Here is a 15,402-nt window from a genome sequence, read left to right as displayed (position 1 = left end):
AGAGAATGGGAAGTCTAGGAAATTAATATCCAATAAAAAATAGTATCACACAACTGTTGATACTTAGATTATGTTTTAATTTAAATACTGTTTCACATTAAGATGAAACCACATTAAGATGCAACCACAAAAATTGCTTTAACAGAATTATCTTACTAGATGATACGTTTCAATATAAAAACTGAAGCTAACGGTGTGAATATGCATGAAGCTAACTTGTATTATGTTAGCTTTATACTGAAACGTATCATCTAATAATGAGACAATTCTGTCTATCTCCAAAACTGCAAAAAATAGTAATGAGCATGCATGTACCTCTCTTCTGAGCAGGAGGGTTACCACAGAGCAGAACTGTCACTTGATACAAAAACAAGTCAATCTCAAATTTTCTTCAAATAATTACTAATGAAATATAAACTCCAGTAAGGAATTTTCAGTAAGATGAACAAAGTGAAAAACAAAATTATTCAAATGAAAATTTTTGACTGGTTTTTTTTTTTTTTAGTATATCGTGATGATTGGGAGAGGAGAAATTTTGTAAAATAATCTACCTTGTCTAATAATTGAGCAACAGAGATTATATATATTAAGTGTGGTCCTTGCACACGATACCTTCATGTATTTATTAGAAAAAAAACCCCACAGATCATGCAGGAAACAATTTGCAGGATTATGCCTTCTTATTTTGAAGCACTAAGCTTCTAAGACTCTAAATCGAACTGTTCCTCTCCTACACAGTCACACAATCTTTGCGCCATTGAACCCTGTAGTTTCAAAATGAAGCTTCTGACAGCTGTCCCTGCGTCATCTCCTAGGTGTCTCTTAAGTCCACAGGCAATGAAAAAAAGCACAACATACACAACCAAACCCAAAGAAAAACAACTTTTTCATTTAACTCTGTTTATTCTCATATCAGATTTGCTAAGGTACTGCACAGATCACCCCTTCTCTCTCGCACCTCATCCTCTCCCAAACAGCTTCACTGTAAGCACAGCCCGAAAAATCAATTAGAATTCTTGCTTCAAAAACAGCAACACAGATGCTGGAACTGAAATGCAGCTGGCAAGCGAATCAAAATGAAAATGGTTTCACACAACTGCACTGGTGAGGGTTGTTAAAAAAAATAAAAAAGAAAAAGAAATGCCAGTCACTTCTGATTCAGAGACTTTTAGGCAGTGTGTGAAGGATATGAAGGTGTTTTTTAGCAATCCAATTACATGTGGGCTGCTGAGTGGTAAGGCCTTCAATTGTAATTGCTATTTTTCTCCTTTCTTCAGAGAAGTACTCCTGGGGAAAATACAACCAGAAAAAACTTTCCTTGACCAAGAGACTTTTCAACAATCAAAAGCCAGATTCCTATGTTGTAAACAAATATTCAAGTCACACCTGCAGGGATGTCTTTTAAGGTTTTTTTAATTCACTGCTTTAGGGTGCTGAAAGTAGCACATTATTAATACTGTGTTACAGACATATTATCACCAGTGTTACTCTTTTAAAATACAACCTTAGTTAGATTAAGTAAAACTCAATTTGAAATGTTCACATCCTTAACAGAAACTCTAAACCCCCAAGTATTGATTTAATTAGACTTTAGGATGAAATTATTGAAAGTAGACACCATCTAGCCACCACAGTCATTAAAATGACAACATTAGCTTGAAGCACAGTTTAATTCTCAGTTGAAGTGTTACATTTACGAGACCCATTAACACATGTTCATACTGAGCCTGTAATCATAAATTTGTATTCATGCAAAATATTCAGTGTATGAATTTATACTAAAGGACAACTATAAGGTCAGTCTCAAAGCTATGGTGAGAATTTGTTCTACAAGTCTAACATCAGTCACATATATTGCTGAAGTAGTACTAGCACTTTAAAAAAAAATAATCCCATAAACATATGCATACCCCGTAGGTAACCACAGAAATTAAGCTACCTATTCAATGAGGAAGGAACAACAACTCTGCATTCTAGTTCATCAACATGAAATAAAAACCATCTGGATAGCCAAGGCTATATATTTCACAGCACTGGTTCCAATGCTTTATGTCTCAGCAAGAAAAACAGGGATATATACAGGAGAAATACTGATCGAAAATAAATATCAAAACCGTTGCAACAAAAAAGTCCATTCAAATGCACGCAGTGGCTGAGTTTTGTTTAAGTAAGAAAACCAGTTTTATGTTTATTTTGGAAGCAGTGATTCAAATGTTAACAAATTTAAAATGGTAATGTCAAAGGTCCAACAGCATTTCTGATATTCGTATACCAATTTTAAAAATCCTTTACATTCCAGTGCAATTACCTTGAGCATAAATCAAGGCCACAGTGAGACTGACATTTACATGTATCTGATGCGGACGTAAAAACTAATGTCAGCGGAAGATCCAACTTTGTGGGCAATGCCTATTCAACAACTTGAAACATGTTATCATGTACTATTGCAACTGCACCACCAGCAACAATTACAGACTACACATAAAACAGTCTCTTCTCACAGGCAACTTTCAGGGATTTCATTTGTATTGCAGTTCTCTTCTACTACTACATAAGTAGTAAGGATATTTAGGTCTATAAAATGCACCTGGAGCACACTAAATGATTTGCTCAAATATGCTTACATCGCCACATGTACACATAGTCATTGTAAGCGACACAAGCACAGCATGAACAATCTTACTCCTGTCCCTCAGGATGACACATGTTCATTTGATTCAGCACATCACAATCCACTGCTGTGGCTCCTCTACCACTGCTCTAGACTTAGTCAACACTTGCTTTTGGAAAACAAAGATTGGTTTTGCAACTGCTAGTCTTCACAGCCAGCAGAGCCCAGCCAACGAATGTGTTGTGAGCTGCAAATGTTTTGAAGCACACCATCATGATATGCATGTCAAGATTTGCCTCTACACCACCTGTGTTTGGTATGGCCATGGTTAAAGCAGCATACTGTTCTGGGTTCAGCAGTAGCAGTCATTTTTTTCTCCTTCTTAGTAGCTGGTGCAGTGCTGTGGTTTTGACTTTCAGCCTGGGAACAGCGCTGATAACACCAATGTTTTTAGTTACTGCTCAAATGTTTAGCCTGACCAAGGACTTTGTAAGTCTCATGCTCTGCCAGGGAGGAAAGGAAGCCAGGAGGAAGCAGGGACAGGACACCTGACCCAAACTAGCCAAAGAGGTATTCCATACCACAGCACGTCATGCCCAGGAGTTAACTGGGAGTTACCCAGAAGGGCTAGCTCACTGCCGGGTGGGGGCGAGGTATCAGTCGACAGGTCATGAGGTGTTGTATTCTCCTCCCTTGTTGTTTCCTTTATCATTATTATTATTGATGGTAGCAGCAGTGGTTTGTGTTATACTTTAGTTACTGGACTGTTCTTATCTCAACCCATGGGAGTTGCATTCTTTCCATTCTCCTCCCTGTCCCCCTGGGAGGCGGGGGAGAAAGGGCAGCGGAGGGAGTGGACTGCATGGCTAACTTGACGACACGGTTTAAACCACAACACATACAAAGCCAGGAAAGCAAAAGCCGTTTTTGGGTAGTAAATGTCACCACCTAAATACCAGTGATCTTTCCGCTAATAGTTCAGCATAATAGTTTGCAATATCTGGGCTTTGACTCCTGGAAGGTTGAAGACTTTATATGAGGAAAGAATGCAAAGCAAACTCAAAACAAACAAAAAAACCCCACCAACAAGCTTTCAAAAACCATAGATGTGTATGTGGATGGGAGAGTAGTAGTTGCTTTTACACTGAAGGAAAAAACCATCAACTAATAATCTTCATTTATTTCCCACTCTTCAAATATTTGTTTGGAAGACAGCATCCGCCATCTAACACATATTGTGCAAGCACTGCCCAAATACAGTGTTTATTTTGAGGAGTTTTTCTTTAAACTGTAAATACATTTTCCACAACATACAAATCCTTCACTGGCAGCAGAAGATTGATTTGACTATTAAAGAGAAAAAACTAGGGCAGTCTAGAGGACACTCATCAGAACTTTTATTAATAGCAGCCTGGATTATGCAGAAGATTACTGTAAGCTATAAAATCCTCAATGCCTAAGCTCTAGTGACTTCAAGTAAGAAATCCCTCTGTATAAGTAACTGGAAGCTATGCAAAAGACGCTGACATTTGGCAACCTTTTCCTCTCCTGTCCCCACAACACTTGGAGACCCTCAGATAAGAACACAATGCTCTTAAAAGTAGCCTTCAGAACTCATGGTGGAGAGGAAAGGGGCATTAAGATGAGTATCTCAGAAGTGAGTAAAATGCCCAGATTCTCTTAATTCCAGTTCAATGGCTCAAATCTTGACTTTATCTCATAGGGACAAAAGGTTTAATTAACCACCTGACCACACAACAGATAGACCTGATGAAGTAAGACACAACAATAAAACATTGAAGTTCGGAGAAATTTTGCATCATGGGAACACCTCCCAGAAAATCTGTGCTTTGCTTTTATTTCAGATTCAGTGACAATTTTTTCCCAAGGTTCAAAAAATTTCTTTTTACATGTGCTTACTGCAGGCAAAAAAAGTACCTCCTCAGTGTGCCCAAAGTCACATTTATAAACACCACCAGATCTTTAACCCTCTAAAATAAACCAATTCTGCTTACTAGCCAATAAAACCCTTACCTACAGTTAACCCATACTCTCCCTGAGTACTATCTTCCTCGTAACCTATTAACCCCCAAATTAGAATGAGTTACATAAGGATGCTGGCCATTAACTGACTTTGAACACGTTATTTTAATTTGCCATTACCCATAACTTCTCAGTGGAGGGTATTTCTTTACTCGCAGAATGTTAATGCTACACAGTCCTCCAGTACATGTATAACAGACAGCTTATCGCCTAGAAATCATGTATTTCCCTCAATGGAAGTCCAAACCTCTCTCTTTGCAGAGGCACAGACATAGCTGATTTTTTTTTTCCCCTCTCCTAATTTCTGTCCTCCAGCCAAGTATTCAGAGCTATTTCCCTTTCTTTTCTTTGCTTTGAAACCAGCACATGCTTCAGCCACTGTCATCTTTCTCTTCCCACAACACAGCCTAGGAAATCTAAACAACTTTTTACTTTCTTCTGTCAACACAGAGATAAGCCTGACTCCATTCTCACAGTAAAATTCTGTAGAAAGTGGGAACAGGCATTCAACAGGCAGCTCTTAAACCTGGATGTGGTCACCTACGTACACACACACCACCAGGATGCTAGTTAACAAGCAACATACATGAATTGCAATATCCTCGCTGCTTTACAGGCAAGCAGGAGACAGGACACTTGAAAAACTGAGGACTAAATACTACTGAGGACTGAATTACACACACATCACCAGGATGCTAGTTAACAAGCAACATACATGAATTGCAATATCCTTGCTGCTTTACAGGCAAGCAGGAGACAGGACACTTGAAAATACTACTAAGGACTAAATTAAGGTGTTACATTTCCTTTATTTTTACCTGCAGTCATCAAAAGTTGATCCAGGAGATGAAAGTGCAAGTCGCTTGCGCAGCTCATCCCTCTCTCGAGTTACCTGACGGAGCTGATACAATATCGTCTCCAGCTTCTCACTCATCTGTCTCGTGTCTATTACAGGTGGTGGAGATGATGCTTTACCAGTTGTACCTGACGAAGAGACAAATAACTGGCAGTCAGCAACTCCTCAAAAGAATACAACTTCACTAAAGAAGTTAATGCTGATTTAAAAAATCCTGTTCAAAAATGAAACGTCATCAGTGAGTTGATACAAAAATAAATCCAGTCAGACCACACGCTAGCAGAAAGACCCCATCTGTGTTGCAAGTTAAGCTTGCATGAGTAGGTTACTTGCTTACTCAAAAACTTGTAAGTTGCTTAAAAGGCAAGGCAAGGCCAGTTTGCAGTCACAACTGTAAAGACCTCAGAAACTATCATAGTGACAGAAGCCATAGGTACAAAGTTATTTCCAATAAAGAATCATGTCCTATTTCTAAAAAAAACCCAGTGAATTTCACAGACATCAACCTACCCCTGCAACTGCAGAGAAACTGCAACAACACAGAGGCTCTATTCCGCTATGTGCTACTGCTAACATTTATTTTTAATGCAATTCTGTGCTTTCACATGTTGCAATTCAATTTGTCCAGCATGTGAAGTTAAAGATTTGACTTGTCAACAAATCATGAGAAATGGGCTTCACGTTTAACAACACTGGCTAAAACAAGCACGTTACAATCACTGCAACTGGACTACGTATCAAATTTGCTCTAAGTGGCAGTCATACATTAAAGAATTTTGTGGGATCTTTTAGTTCTCACCTTTCTTAGTATCAGAGATGAACGGTGATGCCCACTGTCTTCTCATACAGCTATACCAATACAAAGAGGTCTTATTCCACCTGAGAGATGAGAGTCTGGTATGTTGTTCCACAACATGTAGACAATTAATCCAACTGTCATTTTAGTTCTGCTTATTTTAACCCCAGACACACAGAATCATAGAATAGTTAGGGTTGGAAAGGACCTTAAAATCATCTAGTTCCAACCCCCTGCCATTGGTAGGGATGCCTCACACTAGACCATGAGAGCAAACTCGAAGATACAGGTCACAGATGTGAAAGTTAAAGGCCTAAATGTATACAGGAGACTACTATTTTATTCTTCAAACAGTCTGTATAATTATACAATTGAAACAAGTTGCTGACGTATGTATTAACTTGTTTGGATGCAGCTGTATTATGCCTTTTTCTATACAAAGAAACAAAAGATACAATAGTAAAATAATGTTCTCTGATCACAGTCTTCTCAGAGAAAGAATTTCAAACAAAGTGTCCTGGGTTCAGCAGTAGCAGTCAGTTTTTCTCCTTCTTAGTAGCTGGTGCAGCACTGTGTTTTTGACTTTCGGCCTGGGAACAGAGCTGATAACACCGATGTTTAGACTGACCAAGGACTTTGTGAGTCTCATCCTCTGCCAGGGAGGAGGAGAAGCCGGGAGGAAGCAGAGACAGGACACCTGACCCAAACTAGCCAAAGAGGTATTCCATACCACAGCACGTCATGCCGGGGGATGTAACTGGGAGCTACCCGGAAGGGCTGGATCACTGCGGGGTGGGGGTGAGGTACCGGTTGGTGAGCGGTTGTATTCTCTTCCTTGTTATTTCGTTTATCATTATTATTATTGGTGGTAGCAGTAGTGATTTGTGTTATACCTTAGTTACTGGACTGTTCTTATCTCAACCCGTGGGAGTTGCATTCTTTCGCTTCTCCTCCCCGTCCCTCCAGGAGCGGACGGAAGAAAGGTGGGGGGGGAAGTAGATGGCGTGGTTCTAATTTACGGCCTGGGCTTAAACCACGACACAAAGTTATTTCACCTGATCAAATACAAATGAGCTGCAAGAACTGGCTTTTTATCTTTAAACCCAGTTCAGGAAGGTATTGCAAAATGCAAAAACTTCCTCCAACTTTTAAGTAGAACTACCTGTGCTTTAAAGTTCCCACACCAAAATAACTTCAAGTTCATACATACAGCATCTAGAACAATAGGATCCCAGTTCTTATTCATTTCAGTTGTTACAGTAATTCTGTAATGAGACTTTATGAGCACAGACTGTTCTTTTAACCTAACTATTGCATAATAATGTATGTTAAGGCACTAATAGCTAACTGAAGAAATAAAAAATTGCAGGAAGAGAATGCATTCTCTAGAAAGACACAAGCTCACATCTCTCAAAATAATTCTCAATGAAGGCTGCATTTGGGCTTTCTCCTACTACTTTGTTTTATTCCTCCATCCAGATGGAGCCACTTCATCCATAAGAACTAAAGATCTCACACTTTCAAAATGCAGTTATCTTTTCTTTTTCCAATATAAGAACCATTCTACATAATTTTTAAGGCAAGATTATACAAAATCCAGTAATAATGAAATATACTATCCCAGGCTCATGATACAGGAACGAATAAATAGGAAAAATTCCCTAAATAGACAGATAAAAGAAGTCAATACACATCAATTTGGAATAGAATCACACAATCATAAAATCATAGTTTGGGTTGGAAGGGATCTTCAAAGGTCATCTAGTTCAATCCCCCTGCAGTGAGCAGGGACATCTTCAACTAGGTTAGGTTGCTCAGAACCTGGGCTTTAATGTCGCCAGAGATGAAGCACCTACCACCTCTCTGGGCAACCTGTTCCAGTATTTTACCATCATCATTGTAAAGAACTTTTTCCTCACATCCAGCCTGAATCTTCCCTTTTAGTTTAAAACCATTACCCTGCACCCTATTGCAACAGGCTCTGCTAAAATGGTTCTCCCCATCTTTCTTACAAGCCCCTTGTAAGAACTGAAAGGCTGCAATAAAATCTCCCCGGAGTATTCTCTTCTCCAGGCTGAACAACCCCAACTCCCTCAGCCTTTCCTTATAGGAAAGGTGCTGCAACGCCCTGCTCATTTCTGTGGCCCTCTCCAACAGGTCCATTATCTTTCCTGTACTGAGGACTCCAGTCCTCAGGTATCAGGTGGACTCAGGCCAGTACTGCAGGTGAAGTCTCACCAGAGCAAAGGAAAGGGGCAAAATCACCTCCCATGATCTGCTGGCCACACTTCTTTGGATGCAGCCAAGATACAACTGGCTTTACTTCAGTGAGTGGGGAATTTCATACAAAAAAAAAAAAAAAAAAAAAAAAAAGATAAAGGCAGACAAACCTAACTGAGGTACTGACAGGCTGCATGGTCTTGGGTAACTTCAGTGGTAGCCTGCACATCTTCTCATTTGAACTGATAAATCAGAACATGGATAACACTGAAAAGGTCTCCTTCTCATCCTTACAGAGATGTTCAAAGGCTTGTATGTCATCCTAGGGCTGTTTGTGAGCAAAACAGTTAAAATAGGATGTGACAGGCACAAGAGGAAGAATCACAGAATCACAGAATCCCGAGGGTTGGGTTGGAAGCGACCTCAAAAGATCATCTAGTCCAATCCTCCTGCAAGAGCAGGGTAACCTAGAGTACATCACACAGGAACTTGTCCAGCCGGGCCTTGAATATCGCCAACGTAGGAGACTCCACAACCCCCCCGGGCAACCTGTTCCAGTGCTCTGTCACTCTCACAGTAAAGAAGTTTTTCCTGATGTTCACATGGAACCTCTTATGCTCCAGTTTACACCCATTACCCCTTGTCCTATCACTGGACATCACTGAGAAGAGCCTAGCTCTATCATCCTGGCACTCACCCTTTACATATTTGTAAACATTGATGAGGTCACCCCTCAGTCTCCTCTTCTCCAAGCTAAAGAGACCCAGCTCCCTCAGCCTCTCCTCATAAGGGAGATGTTCCACTCCCTTAATCATCTTTGTGGCTCTGCGCTGGACTCTTTCAAGCAATTCCCTGTCCTTCTTGAACTGAGGGGCCCAGAACTGGACACAATATTCCAGATGCGGTCTCACCAGGGCAGAGTAGAGGGAAAGGAGGACCTCTCTCGACCTACTGACCACCCCCCTTCTAATACACCCCAGGATGCCATTGGCCTTCTTGGCCACAAGGGCACATCGCTGGCTCATGGTCATCCTCCTATCCACCAGGACCCCCAGGTGCCTTTCCCCTTCACTACTTTCCAGCAGGTCAACCCCCAACCTGTACTGGTACACGGGGTTGTTCCTCCCCAGATGCAAGACTCTACACTTGCCCTTGTTGAATTTCATCAAGTTTCTCCCCGCCCAACTTTCCAGCCTGTCCAGGTCTCGCTGAATGGCAACACAGCCTTCTGGTGTGTCAGCCACTCCTCCCAGTTTAGTGTCATCAGCGAACTTGCTGAGGGTACATTCAGTTCCCTCATCCAGGTCGTTGATGAAAATATTAAACAGCACTGGTCCCAGCACCGACCCCCGAGGGACTCCACTAGTCACAGACCTCCAGCTAGATTCTGCCCCATTGACCACAACTCTCTGCCTTCTTCCTTTCAACCAGTTCTTGATCACCTCACTACCTGATCATCAAGCCCACACTTCCTTAGCTTATCTATGAGGACGCTGTGGGAGACAGTATCAAATGCCTTACTGAAATTAACAAAAACCACATCTACCGCTCTACCATCATCCATCCACCTAGTTACTTCCTCATAGAAGGCTATAAGGTTGGTCAAACATGACTTCCCCTTGGTAAAACCATGTTGGCTACTCTTAATGACCCCCTCATCCTTGATATGTCTAGAGATGGTGTCAAGAATAAGTTGTTCCATCACCAGGGATGGAGGTAAGGCTGACCAGTCTATAATTACCCGGGTCCTCCTTCTTGCCCTTCTTATAGACTGGCATGACATTTGCCATCCTCCAATCCTCAGGCACCTCTCCTGTTTCCCACGACTTACCAAAGATGATGGAGAGTGGCCTAGCAATGACCTCGGCCAGCAACCTCAGCACCTGTGGGTGTGTTCCATCCAGACCTATCGATTTATAGATGTCCAGATTGCTTAACTGATCCCTAACCCAATCCTCATCTACCAAAGCAAACTCCTTCTTTATCCTGACTCCTTCTGGGGCTATAGGAATCTGGGGCCCCCAGAGAGAGTCTGCAGGAGTAAAGACAGAGGCAAAGAAGGCATTCAGCACCTCTGCCTTCTTTATATCCTCTGTCTCCAGGGCACCCACCTCGTTCAGCAGTGGGCCTATATTGCCTCTCGTGTTAGTTTTATCTGCTATGTATTTGAAGAAGCCCTTTCTATTGTCCTTAACCCGACCTGCAAAATTAAGTTCCAAGGAGGCCTTAGCTGTCCTAATTGCCTCCCTACATCCTCTAACAACTGTCCTATATTCCTCCCAAGTGGCCAGCCCCTCCTTCCATAATCCATAGATTCTCTTTTTCCACATGAGTTTGCCCAGCAGTTCCTTGTTTAACCATGCTGGTCTCCTGGCTCCCTTACTTGATTTCCTACCCACTGGGATGCTCTGATCCTGAGCTTGGAAGAAGTGGTCCTTGAATGCTGACCAACTATCCTGAGCCCCTTTACCACCTAGTACCCTTTCCCATGAGACTTCCCTTAGCAATTGACTGAAGAGGCCAAAGTTGGCCCTTCGGAAATCCAGAATTGTGGCCTTGCTAGATATTCTGTTCCTCCCACGCAGGATCCTAAACTCCACCATCTCATGGTCACTGCAGCCAAGGCTGCCATTGACCATCACCACTTCAACCAGACCCTCCTTGTTGGTGAGTACTAGATCCAGCAGCGCTCCTCTCCTAGTTGGTTTGCCCACCATTTGCATTAAGCAGTTATCATCAATGCACTGGAGGAACCTCCTAGACTGTGACTGATTGGCTGTGTGAGTCTTCCAGCAAATATCGGGGTAGTTAAAATCCCCCATGAGGACCAAGGCATGTAGTTGCGAGGCTGCTTTCAGTTGCCTGTAGAAAGCCTCATCAACTCCTTCGTCCTGATCAGGAGGTCTATAATAGACCCCCACAACTGTATCACCCGTACCAGCCTGTCCCTTAATTCGTACCCACAGACTTTCCACTTGCCCCTCATCTGCCCCTGGACAGAACTCAATACATTCTAGTCACTCTCTCACATAAAGGGCAACTCCCACCAACCTCGCTTTGCTGACCTATCTTTCCTAAAAAGGACATAGCCATCCATGACCACATTTCAGTCATGTGAGCTGTCCCACCATGTCTCTGTAATTGCCACCAGATCATAACCTTTAGATCGCACACAGACTTCTAACTCCTCCTGTTTATTCCCCATGCTGCGTGCATTGGTGTACAGGCATTTCAGGGAGCGAGCAGAGCACACGAATGGCACCCTTGGGAGGCGGAAGGCCTTCTGGTCTTCATTAATACTAGAACAATGCCCCACTAGTTCAAACCCAGCTACAACCCCCTCGCACTTTGAATCTGACCTAAAGCTCTGAGTGAGCTCTGCTAACTCTTGCCCTAGTACCCTTTTTCCCCTGTGGGACAGGGTCTAAACAACTATCCTTTCCCTCAAATGAAACAATAGGTTGAGAGTCCTCCCTAGTCCACCATCCTTCAAGCCCTAGCATGTTTCTCTTGGGCTTGCCCCTAACAGGCCCAGTTATCTCCCCTTCCCCCTTCATATGTAGTTTAAAGCCCTGTCAATGAGCCCTGCTAACTCCTGCCCCAAAAACCTTTTCCCCCTCTGGGACTGGTGTATCCCACCCGCCATCAGCAAACCAGGTGTCTCATATAGCAGCCCATGATTGAAAACCCCAAAACCCTGCCTTTGGCACCAGTCACGTAGCCATACATTAATCTGCAGACTCTTCCTATTTATCTCTTCACCCTTGCTTGTAACAGGAATGGAGGCAAACACCACTTGCGCTCCAGACCCTCTAACCAGCCGTCCCAGGGCCCTGAAGTCTCTCTTCATTGCCCTTGCCCTACTTGTAATAATTTCATCACTGCCAACCTGAAAAACCAGCAGCGGATAGTAGTCAGAGGGCTGCACCAGATCAGAGAGTTTCCTTTTAACATCTCTAATCGGAGCCCCAGGTAGGCAGCAGACTTCCCTGTGAGATGGATCTGGTCGACAAATGGGCCCCTCTGTTCCCCTCAGAAGGGAGTCACCCACCACAATTACTCTTCTTTTCTTCTTGGCTGAGGAAGTTCTAAGGCATGGGGGTGAGTGACAAGCCCTAGGTGACTCACTAGATAGACCTACCCCTCCATCTCCATTTACCTGGCCCTGTAGTTCCAAGACCTCATACCTGTTATCCAAGGGCAACTGGGAGGGAAGAAGGGATTGCAAGGGTTTTCGCTTACCTCTCCGAGAAGAGACCTCCCTCCATACCTCCTTGTCCCTTAAGTTCACTCCTTCTATTTGATGGTTGGAGGGAAGGGCCTCCATCGCTTGTTCAACCACTTCCCTCTGCCCTTGCCTTAGGGTGTGGCTCCACCAATCTATTTCACTTTCGCATTCTCTGATGGCTCTCAACCTTTCTACCTCCTCCCTCAGTTCAACCACCTGCCTGAGGAGATCATTTATTCGCTCACACCGCACACAAGAGGTGCCACTAGCTCCCTCCAATACAAGTACCAGGCTCAGGCATTCGCTGCAGCCAGAGACCTGCACGGCCGCATGTCTGCGGGAAGGCTCAGTCTGGGTACCCACATTATTCCTCACTAAATCAAGAATGCTGGTGTGCTTTACACTGAGGAAAAGGCACTGGATTAATAACAGTCCATCACTAATATCACTGTTAACTCCAGTACCAGTCCCATGGACAATATATCTGCTGTCTGCTGCACAAGTCCTACACAAGCACACAATGGCTGCTCTAGCAATCTAAAACACAGCAGAAAGAGGCAAGAATTATACCCCTCTCCTCCTCCACCTCTCCTCCCTCCCCAGCTTTGACAACATCAATCTTCTTCAGGCAAGGAGAAAGCTTGTGCACAGTCTCTAAATTGTGCCAAGCAAGACAAAACTGCTTCAGATAGACAGGCTAATTAGCCTTAGGAAAGAAGCCTTCTCAAATAATGTGAAGTCATTTGTCTTAGTACCAGAAAAGGTTATTTTTGTCACTTTTTTACAAGTACATCAACAAATATTTTCACCTCAAGTGCAATGGCAATTGTTGTCAACATATAATAAAAGCAAAAAGATGTACGCCTTGTAAGAGCTGTAAAAACACACACCAGTATGATCCAGATATTCACCTCTTATACTTGCCAAAAAGTTTATCACTGCTTGGTTTACTAACAGTCATGCATTTTCAATAGTTGTACGAAAGGTCTCACAAATGTTAAATCAGATTTGTGGATGCCCATTAAAAAAAAAAAAAAATAAAACCAAAAACAAAAACAAAAAGACAAAAGAATTAATTTCAGTAAACTCCTCTTTCATCAGAAAAATTCAACACTCTTCATTTCCTTTAAAGGGGCTTTTATAGCTGAATGGTAAAAAAGCCTTTTATTACATCTGGCATTATGATCCATCCTTGGCGGTGTTCAAGGCCAGGTTGGATGAGGCCTTGGGTGGCATGATTTAGTGTGGAGTGTCCCTGCCCATGGCAGGGGGGTTGGAACTACATGATCTTAAGGTCCTTTCCAACCCTAACTATTCTATGATTCTATGATGCAGTAGAAGGAAAGCGACCTGTGCTTCCAAGCTTTGTGGTCTTCTCCATCTGACTGAATATTTTACACAACAGTATTTCCTTTCTACCCTTTAACCAGTGAGACTGTCTCAAAATGTACAAGCTGAAAGGCGGAATCTCCATTATCCTAATTACACCACCTTTCTCAGACAACCTGGATTTGTGAAAATGCATTTACCGCATGTCCTGCCAGGTGCAACTCATTCATCTGCTTCAGTGAGCCTCAGAACTCATTTTTCACATAAGCTGCATTTGGGCTCCAAGAAGCCAACCATATGGAAGTCACTTCCCTGGCCAGCCTCCAGGGAAGCAGCACACCACCAACTCCTGAAAGAGCTGACAGCAGGGTTGGTCATGTGGGCAAAACACATTTTGCCCATCACGGAGTACAAACATTAAGTCCTGAGTAAGCACTGACTTAGTCCAAAGCAAGATTTTGCAGAATTTACATCATACATTTATAAAATAAAAGCCTTAAAACCAGAAGCTGGAGAAATCTTATCTTCCATAATTATAGTCCAAATGCTGGACTTCACAGAAACCACAAAGATTTATTAGTGTAGTACATACCTAATACAATTCTTACTGATTACTCTGATCACCAATGACTGAAGAGATAATACAGCCACACAGAAACCACTGCTCAGTTAGCTTAATTTTTTTTTTTTAAGGAAATATAAAAAAAAAAAAAAAAAAAAAAAAGAGAACATTTCAAGAGAAACAGAGCTGGGAAAGTTGTTAAGCAGACCAAGGTGTACCATAATGTTGAATCAATAGAATGTTGAGGTGGGAAAATGGGTAACAATGCACAAACAGCTACTTTTAAGAAATGCCATTAATATATTTTGAATTATAATAAACTCATTACCTTTTGTGAAATGCACTTGTATGACAGGTTCAAATTAATTCAAAAGGCAATCTGTTACAAACTAACAGAATGCCTGAATTTGACAGTGATTTTTTTAAACTCATTGTATGAATTTGTGCCAATTCTTGCATGCAAACAGGAGACTATTCATTGAACAGTCAAGCCTTTTTACTGCTTTCTTTGATAAAAAATAAAATCAACAGGGATGTTCAGAGTATTCTTTCTTTATGGCCTTGTAAATCATGACAGAAAACGTTGAAAAAGACTTGGAAGATGTATCGCGAAGTATGACCAGCAGGATTTCTCACAAAGCTCAGGAAGCAATGGGAAGTAAAGACTTATGCTGCTGTAGGAAAACGTGTACTGAAATACTTACTTTCTTTTCATAATTTATGAGGACTAGAACAGGATTACATACCAGAAGTTATC

At 42.1% G+C, this 15,402-nt stretch overlaps 1 protein-coding gene across 1 annotated transcript in view; it reads right to left on the bottom strand.

Annotated features, from left to right (window-relative positions):
- The window catches only part of DLG5 (discs large MAGUK scaffold protein 5), a gene marked incomplete at both ends in the record, with an annotated part of 125,640 nt that overhangs the window by 58,447 nt on the left and 51,791 nt on the right, over positions 1-15,402 (bottom strand). The window contains one exon of the mRNA XM_080621857.1: positions 5,473-5,638. Within this exon, the coding sequence (XP_080477983.1) occupies positions 5,473-5,638 (166 nt within the window). The remainder of the gene's footprint in view (positions 1-5,472; positions 5,639-15,402) is intronic.

Source organism: Psittacula echo, assembly GCF_963264785.1.
Source record: "Psittacula echo genome assembly, chromosome: 6".
Classification (NCBI taxonomy): Eukaryota; Metazoa; Chordata; class Aves; order Psittaciformes; family Psittacidae; genus Psittacula; species Psittacula echo.
Note: the sequence above shows the minus strand (reverse complement) of the source record. Positions and strands in the feature narration are given on the sequence as shown.